Source organism: Coffea arabica, chromosome 2e (genome assembly GCF_036785885.1).
Source record: "Coffea arabica cultivar ET-39 chromosome 2e, Coffea Arabica ET-39 HiFi, whole genome shotgun sequence".
In the NCBI taxonomy this organism is placed as follows: Eukaryota; Viridiplantae; Streptophyta; class Magnoliopsida; order Gentianales; family Rubiaceae; genus Coffea; species Coffea arabica.
Genome location: NC_092313.1, coordinates 24,673,431 through 24,686,603, shown reverse-complemented (window position 1 = coordinate 24,686,603; position 13,173 = coordinate 24,673,431). Strand labels below are relative to the sequence as shown.

The window sequence follows — 13,173 nt, the reverse complement described above, 5'->3', positions numbered from 1 at the left end:
CAGACGAATAAAAAGTCTCAATTTGGAAATAGTAACCAAAATGAAATCACTTTTTTTTTTTGAAGGAAAAAGTGAAATTACTCAAATAATGTTAATGAGAAATAAATGCTACTAGGAAATATTCTCTAGTAGCAAATAGGGAGTAAACAACGACAGGAAACGACGTCGCAAACAAATCCATCTCCGCAAAGCTATCCTGAAAGGAAAGGAAAACAGAAATGGACTAATCAGCATGGCTCCATCTTTCTTCCCTCCGCCATTTCTCTCCGACTCCTAAGCAGCAGTTATCAAGCTCCTCAGGTGAATACATCTTCTCTATCTCTAGTAGTCTTTCTGTACTTGACCACAATATCTAACTGCAAATTTAGCTGTAAATCCACGTACCCGAACATTGGGAATGCACAAAAGAAATCAACTAGCGTTTGTATAGTGTGAATTAAGTAAGGTAGTTGAAGATGCCTGCCAACTGTTTGAAGCAATTACTGGCTTAAATATCTCATTATGTTTCGATTTTGATGTGACCCTTGTGGGTTTTGAGGTAGTTTTTTACTGTGCCAATTCGAGATTATGTTATTCAATGGTTGTAAATGATGAATATGAGATTCTACCAGCAATATTTGATGGAAAATTAGAAGTTTGTTAATACATTCTCTATCTTCATGGAATTGAAATGGTAGAACCAAGAGCTTTTACAAAAGATTAGTAAGTGGAAGAGCGCATCATTCTCTATTTAAGTGCACAAAAGATAACAGTTCGAGGAGGAATTCTTCTGAAGTTTGGCTGATAATTGATACACAAGGTGAACTTTTCCGGGAGGAAGTAGGTTGATGTGCTTAGATTGTTCTTCTTTCTTTGGTTTCATATTGCTCTTCTAGGACTTCACAAGGCAAGCTGGTGCAAGAAAAGAAAAGAAAATAAAAGGAGGGAAATTACAGTAAGAGTTGTCAGAAATCCAACTCTAGTAGAGTAGAGAAGTAACAAAAAAATTCCAGAAAATTCTTTGAGTTTCTCTTTTTTAAGCCTCTGACTTTTTTTCAGTAAAAAATCTGTATTCGTAGGCTGTATAGTCGAAATGCATTGCGACAAACATGACATTTCAAGGTAACTTCTGTAATTGATTGACGTACCTCTTTACTTGCAATGAATAAACCGATAGTACAAAAATTTCTGAAATTAACTAAAAACACCAACATGCGCTAGTGCCTATAATTGTTTGTCACTTCTTAACTTGTTCCATTTATTTCAAGTGTATCTTACATGATTTTTCCTGAGTTCTAATCTGTTAGGCACTAATTCCGGGTTTTATCTCAACAAGGGAAATTGCTTGCTGCAGAAATTGACTCCTCAGCTAGTCCAGCGTTTACTTAGTCTTACATAGAATGGATATCTTAGATGCTTGCACCAGTAATGACCCTCCAGCATTCAGGTTTAATTGTTTCTCTGACAACTTGAATCTTGTGAAAGCTAAGCTTTGGGGGCGCAGCTAGTAAATCATGTCTTCAACTTCCCTTTTTACCGCTCCACCAACACTTACACCGACCAAAACAACCATCAAGAAAAATTATTCTCCACCATCTCCTGATAACCTTGCATTTTTTATCGACAAATCAAAAACCATCAATCACATTCGACAAATTCATGCATTCCTCATGCGTCATGGCTTTGAAAATTACCCTGTCTTGAATTTCAAGCTCCAGCGCTCTTACTCTTCTTTTGGCTATCTTCAACAGACAGTTACACTTTTCAAGAAATCTCACAATCCCAATGTTTTCTTTTACACTACCATCATTCATAGCCATGCCATGAATAATCTTCATAATGAAGCTTTGGTTTACTACGTTCAAATGCTCATGGAAAACGTTGAACCCAATGCATTTACGTTCTCGGCTATCCTTAAAGCTTGCCCTTTTGATCTTGGGCGAGCTCTTCATTGCCAAGCCCTCAAGTTCAGATTTGACTGTGATACATATGTGAGAACTGCACTTGTGGATATTTATGCAAGAAGTGGTGATGTGGTGTCTGCCCGTCAATTGTTTGACACAATGCCTGAAAGAAGTTTGGTTTCATTGACGGCAATGATTACTGGGTATGCAAAGAGTGGGGATGTTGATGAGGCGAGAGCTTTGTTCAATGAGATGGATGACAGGGATGTAGTCTGCTGGAATGTGATGATTGATGGGTATACTCAGCATGGAAGGCCAAATGAAGCTCTAGTACTTTTTAGGCAGATGTTATCGGCAAAGGTGAAGCCTAATGAAGTGACTATGCTTGCAATTCTTTCTGCATGTGGGCAATTGGGGTCTTTGGAGTCAGCCCTGTGGGTTCATGCTTACCTGAAGAATAATGGCATTAAAATAAATGTCCATGTTGGTACTGCTTTGGTTGATATGTACAGCAAATGTGGAAGTTTGGAGGATGCTAGGGCAGTGTTTGATGGAATGATCTTGAAGGATGTTGTTGCATGGAATTCCATGATTCTGGGATATGCAATGCATGGGCTTAGCCGAGAAGCATTAGAGTTGTTTAATGAGATGCGTCGAATGTGTGTTGAACCAACTGATATAACATTTCTTGGTATTTTAAATGCTTGTGCTAATGCTGGACTGATCTCTGAAGGTTGGGCCTTTTTCAATTTAATGAAAGATGAATATGGGTTTCAGCCTAAGGTTGAGCATTATGGATGTATGGTAAATCTTCTTGGCCGTGCTGGGCACTTGGAAGATGCATATCAGCTCATTAAGAACATGAAGATTGACCCGGATCCTGTTTTATGGGGAACTCTACTTGCTGCATGTAGACTTCATGGAAACCTGAATTTGGCAGAGGTTATTGCGGGATCTCTTGTGGAGCATAAAATTGCAAATTCAGGAACTTTTGTTCTTCTTTCTAATATATATGCAGCTACTGGCAATTGGGACGGGGTTGCAAGAGTAAGGTCAATGATGAAGCAAAGTGGGGTCCAAAAGGAGCCAGGTTGCAGTTCAATTGAGGTGGACAACAAGGTACATGAATTTCTTTCTGGTGACTGGAAACACCCGAATAGTAAAGAGATTTACATGATGTTAGAGGAGATGAATCGACGGCTAAAAGCTCATGGATATGTACCTAAGATAGACACAGTGTTACATGATATTGGAGACACTGAGAAAGAGCGATCGCTTGAAGTTCATAGTGAAAAGCTTGCAATTGCCTTTGGACTTATAAGTACCAGTCAGGGAACTACTATTAAGATTGTCAAGAACCTAAGGGTATGTCTAGATTGTCATACTGTTACTAAGCTCATCTCAAAAATTACAGGACGCAAAATAATTGTGAGGGATCGAAACCGATTTCACCATTTTGTGGATGGTTCTTGCTCTTGCGGTGATTACTGGTGAATGATACACATAGAGAAACCTTTGTATTCATTTGCTATCAAAACTGTACATTATAATGTACACCGACTAAGTTGAAATGGAAGTTTCTGTTGGTCAGTCATTGAAGTTGCTTCGGTATTGTGTTCGACATTGAAAATACATCGTAAACAATTGTAAATGGAATTCTCTGTTTCGTTTAGAAAATACATTGTAAAATTTTAAATGGAAGTCTCTGTTTCGTTTAAGGTCATAGTACATATGTAATTGAGACGTATACCATTAGTAAAATTAGTCTAACGCCATGAAAACGGGAGAAGGGTTTCCAGTTTCGTATGTGTTGTATTGTATTCAATTTGTGATAATGTACTGTATTCTTCAGCAAATGCATGCCATGGTAAGGAGGGAGAAGGGTTCTTCAGTTTCACATCAGTTGCATTCAACTTAATTTGTGGTGATCTTGCTTTATGCTTCGGCATATGCATGTGATCTCGGAGAAAAGAAATTTCCAGGCAAATAGGGGATATAGGTTGTTCCCCCGTCTTTGTACCGGTCTGAGTTTAGTTCCTTATGTATCCCAGTTGACATAATTAGTTCATTGTCTACTCAATTTGTTCCAGTAAGGAAAATTAAGATTCTTCTTCAGGTATTCTTTTTCGCCAGACGAAGTGCACCAAGTATCAGGTTAGTCATGTGTTTCTCAAAAAGAGGTATAGCAGTGATAACCGTGGCTGCATTTAAGGGACTCATTGTTGGAAACTTCTATGCAAAATATATATGCTCTCTCAACAGGTACAATAGAGGGAAATTACAGTGTTAGATCAAATTATTTTCACAAATTTTATGGGTTATCATTGTAACAGCTATTTTTCTCTTTTCACATTCATGGAGTTGCCCTATAGCACGGTGTCTTGATCCTTTTTCCCCTTTCTGGCTTTCCCTTAATGGAGGAGTGGCTTGGAGCTCACCTATCTCATTTCATGTGAGAACTTCCACAGAGTCTTGTCTCTAATTGTCCCTTTGAATCTGTTGAGCTCCTTCAACCAGTACAGCTTTTGCTCATTAATTACGTTCTTTTCTTGTCTCTCTGTAGCCAAGTCACACATAAACTTCGAAACATATATAGTAGGGTAAAATACAAAAAACCTCCTTGTGGTTTGGCTATTTGACACGCTACCTCCTCATTATTTAAAAACACCCACACTATCCCCTCGTGCTTTGGATTAGAGTGAAATTTAACCGGTAACCTGTATGCTACCTGAAAGTGACGTATTATTATTTTTTTAATATTTTTTATTTTATTGTCATTTTTTCTTTCAATTTTGGTGCTTTGACTTAACTATCATAGGTATCTTTACAAATTTTATAAGAGAAATCTTGCTCCTTCCTTTTTTTTTTCCTTCAGTTTTCATTTTTTCTATTTTGCTTTTCCCTTCCATTTTCCTTTCCTTTTCTTCCTTTACTCGATCCAAAATCTTCATCGCCAAAATCTACCATAGCATCTCACAGAATCTAGGTGGATCTTGCTACCCAAAGAATCCCAAAAATCTGGGCACTTCCACTGTCAATTCAGTCTGGCTTGATCCGATAAATCAATTCATCTTCATCCAATTTTATCAGGGGTTCGTAAACCTTGATCTCCATCATTCACGCAACTCTCTAGCATTGTTGAATTCGGAACTTCGTTACAATGGCTAACAAAGTGGCAGCGGCAATTTATGTCTCTTGGGTTGTCTATTTATGTCTCTTGGGTTGGTGAAAGTTTCGTGGTAGGTGATGGTGGTAGTAATGGCTAACAAAGTGGCAACGGCAATGGCAGCAATAGCGGCGAAAGGAAAAAGAAGAAAAGAATTACGCAGCGCGGCAATAGCAGCGCCCCATTACCCGAATTACGCAGATTAAGGTCGTAGGACATACTCTCAAAAGTTGGGTCAGACGGGCCAGATTCAACAACTTCAAATTGGAGCATCGATTGCTCTTGAGCATCAGATTGGAGTGGGAGCTCGAGGTTTTTCATCTTCCTAGTCGGCCTCCATTTGTTAGGCTTAGGAGAAATTACCCGATTATCCCTATTTTTTACGGTTGGGGCCTTGGAGGAGTCGAATTCGGTAACGAATTCGTTTGACTCTCTGCTGTCGGTGGCGGCGGCAGAGGGTTTTTCGAGGGTCGAATTTTGGGGCTTTGAGGAGAGGGAGAAAGAGAGCTTCATCTTAGCAAAGAATTGAAAGAAGATTCTAAACTAAAATCTCCGATCTCCCAAAAACCTACAAATAAAAGGCGAGGACTACCTGCCAAATGACTCTTCAATGCAATTGATGTAGCAATTTTGCTTGCAGTTATATAGGGCCAGCAAGAACCCAACCCCAAGGCTAGCAAGAAGCCAAAGAAGAGGTCGTCACCTCCTGAGTGTCACCAAGAACCGTTGTTGGATCGATTGAGAGGAGCCGATCCAACGGCGGCGGACCCCGTTATCGCACTGGTAGGGTGTCTCCGGCGATAGAGCTGCCGTCTCTGAAGGTTTCAGCATGTGGGTTTTGCACTTGCAGTGCTTTTGGGAAACCACCACCTAAAAAGACTCGTCGGAGACCTCCCAAGCATGCTTCGATATTGTGAGTTGTGGAGAATGTGAAATGGAGGAAGAAGGAGAGGAAGAATAGAAAAGAAAAGACAAAAAAAGGAAAGGAAAGGAAAATAAAATAAAAAAAGAAAAAAATTAGTAATAGACAGACTACCGGTTCACAGCAGGTCAAAAAGCGTAATTCCACTCTAGTCTAAAGCACGAGGGGGTAGTGTGGGTATTTTTAAATAATGAGGAGATAGCGTGTCAATTAGTCAAACCACAATGAGGTTTTCTGTATTTTACCCTATATAGTATAAAATTCATAATCTCCTTACGTTAGATTGGAACAAAAACGCTTGGCCTCGTTCTGAGTGCTATGCTCTATTTCCTCTATTCTCTAAAGCAGCTCTTGCAAGAGTGCTTTGCACTCTAGTGGTGACTTCTTTCAGGAGTGAAAAAGCTCCCTTCTTCCTTGCTTTTATTCAAAGTCAAACGATTTTTTAGATTCTCGAGGAAGCTGGGAAAAAAGAGAGAATCTAAAGGCTTTGTTTGGATTGCATTTTTCAGAATTTTTTTTAGAAAAATTATTATAGCGATTTGATATGTGTGAGAAAAAAAGATGATTAGAAAATGTGTTTATGGAAAACGAAATAATTTTTTCCAAACAAAGCTTAAAGTTCTGGTAAAGCGATATGCATAGCAAGCCCCACCTGGGTAGATGCACGTAGGCAAGCATATCTTACATATATAAAGAGTGAATGGCTTGTGAATAGTGCCTCATGGTCTGGTTATCCTGTGATTTTTGTGAACTTGAGGGGTGTTTTGGTCATTTGGCATTGGATGGCAGTGGTTTTGTTGCCCATGGACTGATTATCCAGTAATTATGGGTAACTTTGGTGGCTTTTGTATTTGTGCTTTAGGTGTGTGTTTGGTTTCTCCAACTAAGACCGTCTGTCTTGTGCGTAATTGTCGTTGCTTCAGCTCTATTGATGAGTGGGCTGTGTGCGAAGTGGTCTGTGGGAGCAGCACAAAGCTCCCTTGTGTAGGTAATCTTGTGAGCAAGCCATCTCAAAAGTTGCACATTAGATTTGTTTCTTTCTTCAATTGAAGGCTAGGGTTTGGCGGTTTTGCAATGTGAATTCTTCACTCTTTTGCCTCGCTAATAAAAGCAACTTCCTTTTTCAATTGAAAGTTTCAGTTCCCTAATTTTGCAAGGTGAACACCTCGCTTTATTTCTGCCTTTTAGTGGTTTTGCAGGCTGAGCCCTTCACTCCATTTCCGCCTTGATCATATTTTCTTTGTTGCACTGTTATTTTCTTGTCACAAGACACGATTTGCTTGTTCTGCTCTTCATTTTTCTCCTTTTATAATTAAGGGCTGTATTTAACATAAATAATTGAGGTTACTCATTTTTGCTTGGTTATGATTGTAAGAAATATTGATAAAAGCTTAGTTTTGGTACTTTTGCAAGGTGAACTTCTTGCTCTACTTTTGCCTTGATTTTATTTTGTCTGTTGTACTACTGTTTTCTTGCTGTTTGTCAGTTGTCTCTGGCTGTTAAATTTGTTGGTTTGTAATTAGATTCTGTGTGCGAGATTGATTATAAAATATTAGCGTTAAATTTCTTGACCTGCCTTTAGAAAAGCAACTGGATTTGTTTGCCTGAATTGGAGGAAAAGCTTTTGTTCATAACTGGTGCGAAGGTAGTAGTAAATGTAGCTCTTTATTTTGGTGTGAAGGTAGCAGTAAATGTAGCTGTTATAGTTAAACGCCTAATTGCTCCTTTTTACCTGAACTCTACTTCAGTTATAGCATAAAAACTACTTTCCACAATCCTGGAGCAAAAAGAAACATGTGACAAGATGCTTGTATTCCACAGGCATTACGACTAATTTATCTGTCCAAAAGCAAGTAATAAAAAAATATAGGTGGCTTTCTTGACAGTTATTCAAACAGTATCTTGCCTAACCAAAAATGAAGAAAGCTGAAAGAACACCAATAAGAGCAATTACTTAAGATATATAGACAACAAATTAAGCATCTAGTGCTTTGTTCATCATCAACGTTATTATCTATAAGCTATGACCAGTATGCCAAATTGTGCTACATTTCTACTTCCCTTGGCTAGAAGCCTACTTACTCATTTCCTAGTCATTTTTCTCCTGACTATTTCACATGTACATTGATAACCACTGAGAATAGGTATTTTGGGAGGAAAACATCTAGTCACCGTATTATGAGTGACTAACTAGTATCTATAGGAGTACAAACCTAACAAACTATTTACAAGAATACCCTTACTAATTTATTATTTACAAGAATACTTATATTCTCTTAACACTTCCCTCAAGTTGGAGCATACATATCATAAGCACCCAACTTGTTACAAATGTATTTCACCCTAGAGGCCCCTAAACTCTTGGTAAACAAATCAACCAGTTGATCTACAGACGATACATGAGATGTCTTGATGACTCCATCAAGCAATTTCTCTTGAATGAAATGACAATTAACTTCAATATGTTTTGTCCTTTCATGAAACACTGGATTAGACGCAATATAAACAGCCGCTTGATTATCACACACTAAATTCATAGGCTGTTTATGCTCAAACCCAATTTCTACTAACATGCTATTCAACCAAACCAACTCACACACAGTGTGAGTCATAGCGCGGTATTCAGATTCTGCACTTGATTTGGAGACAACTGTTTGATTCTTACTCTTTCACGACACTAAATTACCACCAACAAACACACAATATCCTGTGGTCGATTTTTTATCTGAGGTAGAACCAGCCCGATCGGCATCACTGTATTCTTTAATATCAGTGTGTCCATGATTTTGATACAGCAACCCTTTTTCAGGAGCACTCTTAAAATACCTGAGAATCCATATAACAACATCCCAATGACTAGTATGAGAGGTCTCAAGAAATTGACTCACTGCAAATGAAATGTTAGGTCTCGTTACAGTGAGACAATTTAATTTTTTCACAAGTTTTCGATATTACCTAGAATCATATAATAATGCACCTTGATCTTCTACTAATTTCATATTAGGATCCATAGGAGTATCCACAGGTCGGCAACCTAACATTCCAACTTCACTCAGCATATCGAGTACATATTTTCTTTGACATAAATAAATCTCATATTTAGATCGAGCTACCTCAATACCCAGAAAATACGGTAAATGATCTAAATCCTTTGTCTGAAAGTTTGCCTGCAGATTGGATTTAAGTTTCTGGATCCTCACAATATCATCACCTGTAATCACAATATCATCCACATAAACAACTAATAAAATTTTACCAATATTAGAATGCCGATAAAATACAGAGTGATCTGCTCCACATCTTGTCAGACCGAACTCCATGACAACACTATTAAATCGACCAAACCAATCCCTAGGAGATTGTTTCAATCCATATAAGGATTTTTTCAGACGACAGACTAATCGCGAATTCTCCCCCTGAACAACAAAGCCAGGAGGTTGTTCCATATATACCTCTTGGTCCAAATCTCTATGTAAAAATGTATTTTTTTACATCCAACTGATGCAATGGCCAATTATAAGTTACTGTCAAAGAGATAAGAAGACGAATTGAGATAATCTTTGCAACAGAAGAAAATATTTCTAAGTAATCTATTCCATACACCTGAGTAAATTCTTTAGCTACCAGACGAGCTTTCAATCGATCAATAGAACCATTAGACTGTACTTTTATAGTGTACACCCATTTACAACCAACAACAGGCTTACCAGAGGAAAGAGAGACAAGATCCCAAGTACCATTTTGTTCCAAAGCAGACATCTCTTCTTGCATAACTAATCTTCAACCAGAATGATTAAGAGCATGCATAATAGACTTAGGAATGGAGACAGAATCAAGTGAAACAACAAAAGAAAAATATGACATAGAGAGACGAAAATAAGAAACAAAATTAGAAATATGATGAGAAGTACAATGCCTCTTACCTTTACGTAAAGCAATAGGAAGATCTAACTTAGAGGAGGGCGTCATGCCTGGATTTGAAGATTGAGAGTTAATTGGTGAAGTGCGTGGCATATCAGGAGCTTTCTCAACCATGGAACGACGAGAATAAACTTAAAAATTAGGACGAGATAATCGAGCTATGGAATCTGGTGGACTAAATAACTCAGGTAATAAAGAGAAAGAGACTGGTAAAATAGGAGAGGAAGAAGAGGGACACTGGTTTAACTCACAAGGCATACCGTGTGTCACAAAATATGGAGTAGATTTAAAGAAAACAACATCAACACAAGTAAAAAATCGATTTAAAATTGGATTGTAACATCTATACCCTTTTTGCGTTCATGCGTATACTAAGAAAATACACTTAATAGTACGATGATCTAATTTATCCACCCCAAGAGCAAGTTAATGAACAAAACACACATATCAAAAAATACGAGAAGGTAATTTAAACACAGGTTCATGAGAAAACAGAATGGAGTGAGGTAATTGACCTCCAAAAATATTAGATGGCATGCGATTAATTAAATAACATGCAGTTAGAACTGCATCACTTCAAAATTATTTGGGCACATTTATGTGCAACAAAAGTATTCGAGCAACCTTGATTAAATGTCCAATTTTTCTTTCAACAACTCCATTCTGTTGTGGAGTGTGAGAACAAGAGAACTGATGAATAATATCGGACATAGTCATAAAGATATTAAAAGGAGTAGAAAAATATTCTTTCACGTTATCACTGCGAAATATATGTATAGGCACACCAAATTGATTCTTTATTTCTGTAATAAATACACAAAAAATGGAATATAGTTCTGAACAATCTTTCATTAAATAAATTCATGTAACTCTGAAAAAATCATCAATAAAGATTATAAAATATTTAAAATCTAACTTTGAAGTGACTCGATTAGAACCCTAATATCAGAATGAACTAACAAAAAGGGTTCAGAAACCCGTTTATTGATTCTAGGAGCAAAAGAAACAAATGATGTTTTCTTAACTGACAAGACTCACATTCTAAAGAAGACAACTGATTCAAAGTAGGAACCAACTTTTTTAAATTTTGTAAAGACGGATGACCCAAACGACAGTGAATTTCAAGAGGAGAAACAGTAGCAGAACATGCAATCGGACCATTGGAGTTGAGAAAATAAAGACTATTATGCTCATGCCCTCCACTAATCATCTTCTTTGTCTTCAAATCCTGAATGACAGCAAAATCAGAAAAAAAAGTAACTGAACACTGTAGAGATTTAGTGAGTTTACTAATAGACATTAGATTAAAGGGCAAATTGAGTACGTAAAGAACAAAAGACATCGGAAGAGATGGATTAATTTCTACAGTGCCTAGTCCTTTAACTTTAGTGATAGATCCATCAGTTAAAGTAACATGAGAAAAGGAAATAGACTCTTGAAAATTAGAAAAGTTTTTAGAGGTACCTGACATATGATCAGTAGCTTCGGAATCAATAATCCATGAGTTAAAATTAAAGGATGTGGAGAAATAAGCCATAGCATTACCTTTTTGTGCTAAAGAAGTAGAGGGAAGAGATGCGTGATTTGTAGTTTGGTACTGTAGGAATTTAATATAATCTTTTTCGGATATAGTAAAAGTTTTCTGGGACACATGTGCTGAAGAACTTGATTCAGTTTGGTCAGTGATAATCGCATTAGCAAAATTTTTAGCCATAACGAATAGCACTTCAAACAAAAAAGCAGTCAAAATTTGCGATGAACAATATCTTTGAACAGTAACGCGTGAACAGTACCCCCCCGATGAACAGTATCGCATGAACAGCACGCGATAACCAATATCACGTGAACAAGACTTTTGTTAGATGTTTAATCCTAACCCTAGGACTTTTACTCTGATTCCATGAGAATAGACATTTTGGGAGGAAAACATCTAGTCACTGTATTATGCGTGACCAACTAGTATTTATAGGAGTACAAATCTAACAAACTATTTACAAGAATACCCTTACTAATTTATTATCTATAAAAATACTTATATTCTCTTAACAACCACAAATGAAGTATAGTACTTTCCCAGCAATTCTATGAATGCCAAGTACCACACAGAAGTTTGAACCACTACAAAATAGTCAAGCCAAGCAATTCTGCATTGCTGCAGCACCAATGTCCACCAACCATTATTAGCACTGATAGGCAGCATTTCTATGTGGTTATCCCAGGATTATATACTTGCTAATTATCTGCTGATGTGTGGAGCATGATTGGTGGAATGATGATGAAGTATCACTTGAAATTTGCTTTTTTACCCAAATTTTCATTGGAAGACTTCATTGCTATATTGTGTGTACTTAGTTTAGGAGATTTAAGATGATTCTGTGATTCATCTGAATGCCTTTGTTGCATGTCCTCGTGTAGGGTTAATTTGATACTTAATTACTTGACTGCAGGAATTGATTAGTATTCAAGTTTGAACCTTGACCAAGTGGTTGATAAGATGACTACTCATGTTCTTCCTAATAATAATTTTAGTTAGATTTGTTTAATAAATTCTGAATATAATCATTTTAATGAGTTTATAACCGTTGTTTTGCTAATATTACATGCTTTGTTTAACTTTTGATTTAAACTGATTTAAGAAGATCTTGGGCACTCTCGTGCACAACACAAGGGCCAAAAAAACTAGTAGCATATAATGTACCAAAGAACCCAAGAAATAGGCTTCCGTTACTTATTTAGGAGGGAGAGGTAAAGCCTTGAAAAGCGTCAATGAGAGGAATCTATTTGTGTCCTCTCTTCATTCTCTATAGTGTTCGTGGCAGAAATGGAAGAAATCAAACACAGGAAAACGAAGAAGTAAGCTCGCTTCTTATTGGGTTATTGGGCGAGAGGGATGAATTGGATAATAAAGGATGAGGGAATGTAAGTAAGAACTTTCAGTTCAAAATCTTTCATTGCCTTTCTTTTTTATCATTTTGATAGAGGGGACGAAGAATGTGGACGAAACAATCTTTGCAAGTGGTTGTTCCGTGCCGATTGTTCCGTGCCGAACAGGCGATCACCCACCAATTAATGACTTTTTTGACGATCGATCTTAGTTCTGAACTTATTAGTACAAGTCCAAAACGCACCCAAACAGTTGTAAAAACAAAACCAAATATATCAATTAAATCTTCTCAAGAAGCATGGAGGGAAATATGTTGATTGCGGCTTTGAAATCAAAACACGATTTCAAACAATATTTGAGATCAAAATGTGTTTGGATAGTTAAATTTTTTCAAATA

The 13,173-nt window shown here is 37.2% G+C and overlaps 1 protein-coding gene across 3 annotated transcripts; it reads left to right on the top strand.

The window, feature by feature from the left end:
* The first annotated feature begins 146 nt into the window (after positions 1-146).
* LOC113727014 (pentatricopeptide repeat-containing protein ELI1, chloroplastic) lies at positions 147-3,606 on the top strand. 3 transcript variants are annotated; one of them, XM_027250961.2, is made up of 2 exons: positions 147-300; positions 1,316-3,606. In XM_027250961.2, the coding sequence occupies exon 2, from the start codon at positions 1,494-1,496 to the stop codon at positions 3,375-3,377; it is 1,884 nt and encodes a 627-aa protein (XP_027106762.1). In that variant the 5' UTR covers positions 147-300; positions 1,316-1,493; the 3' UTR covers positions 3,378-3,606. The 3 variants fall into 3 exon arrangements, with proteins under 3 accessions (XP_027106762.1, XP_071936202.1, XP_027106763.1); XM_072080101.1 differs by having other exon boundaries at positions 154-300; positions 1,334-3,606; XM_027250962.2 differs by having other exon boundaries at positions 158-300; positions 1,287-3,606.
* Positions 3,607-13,173: the final 9,567 nt, after the last annotated feature.

What these genes read in the sequence shown, in the direction of transcription:
- LOC113727014 (XM_027250961.2), top strand. Translation starts at nt 1,494, where the DNA reads ATGTCTTCAACTTCCCTTTTTACCGCTCCACCAACACTTACACCGACC.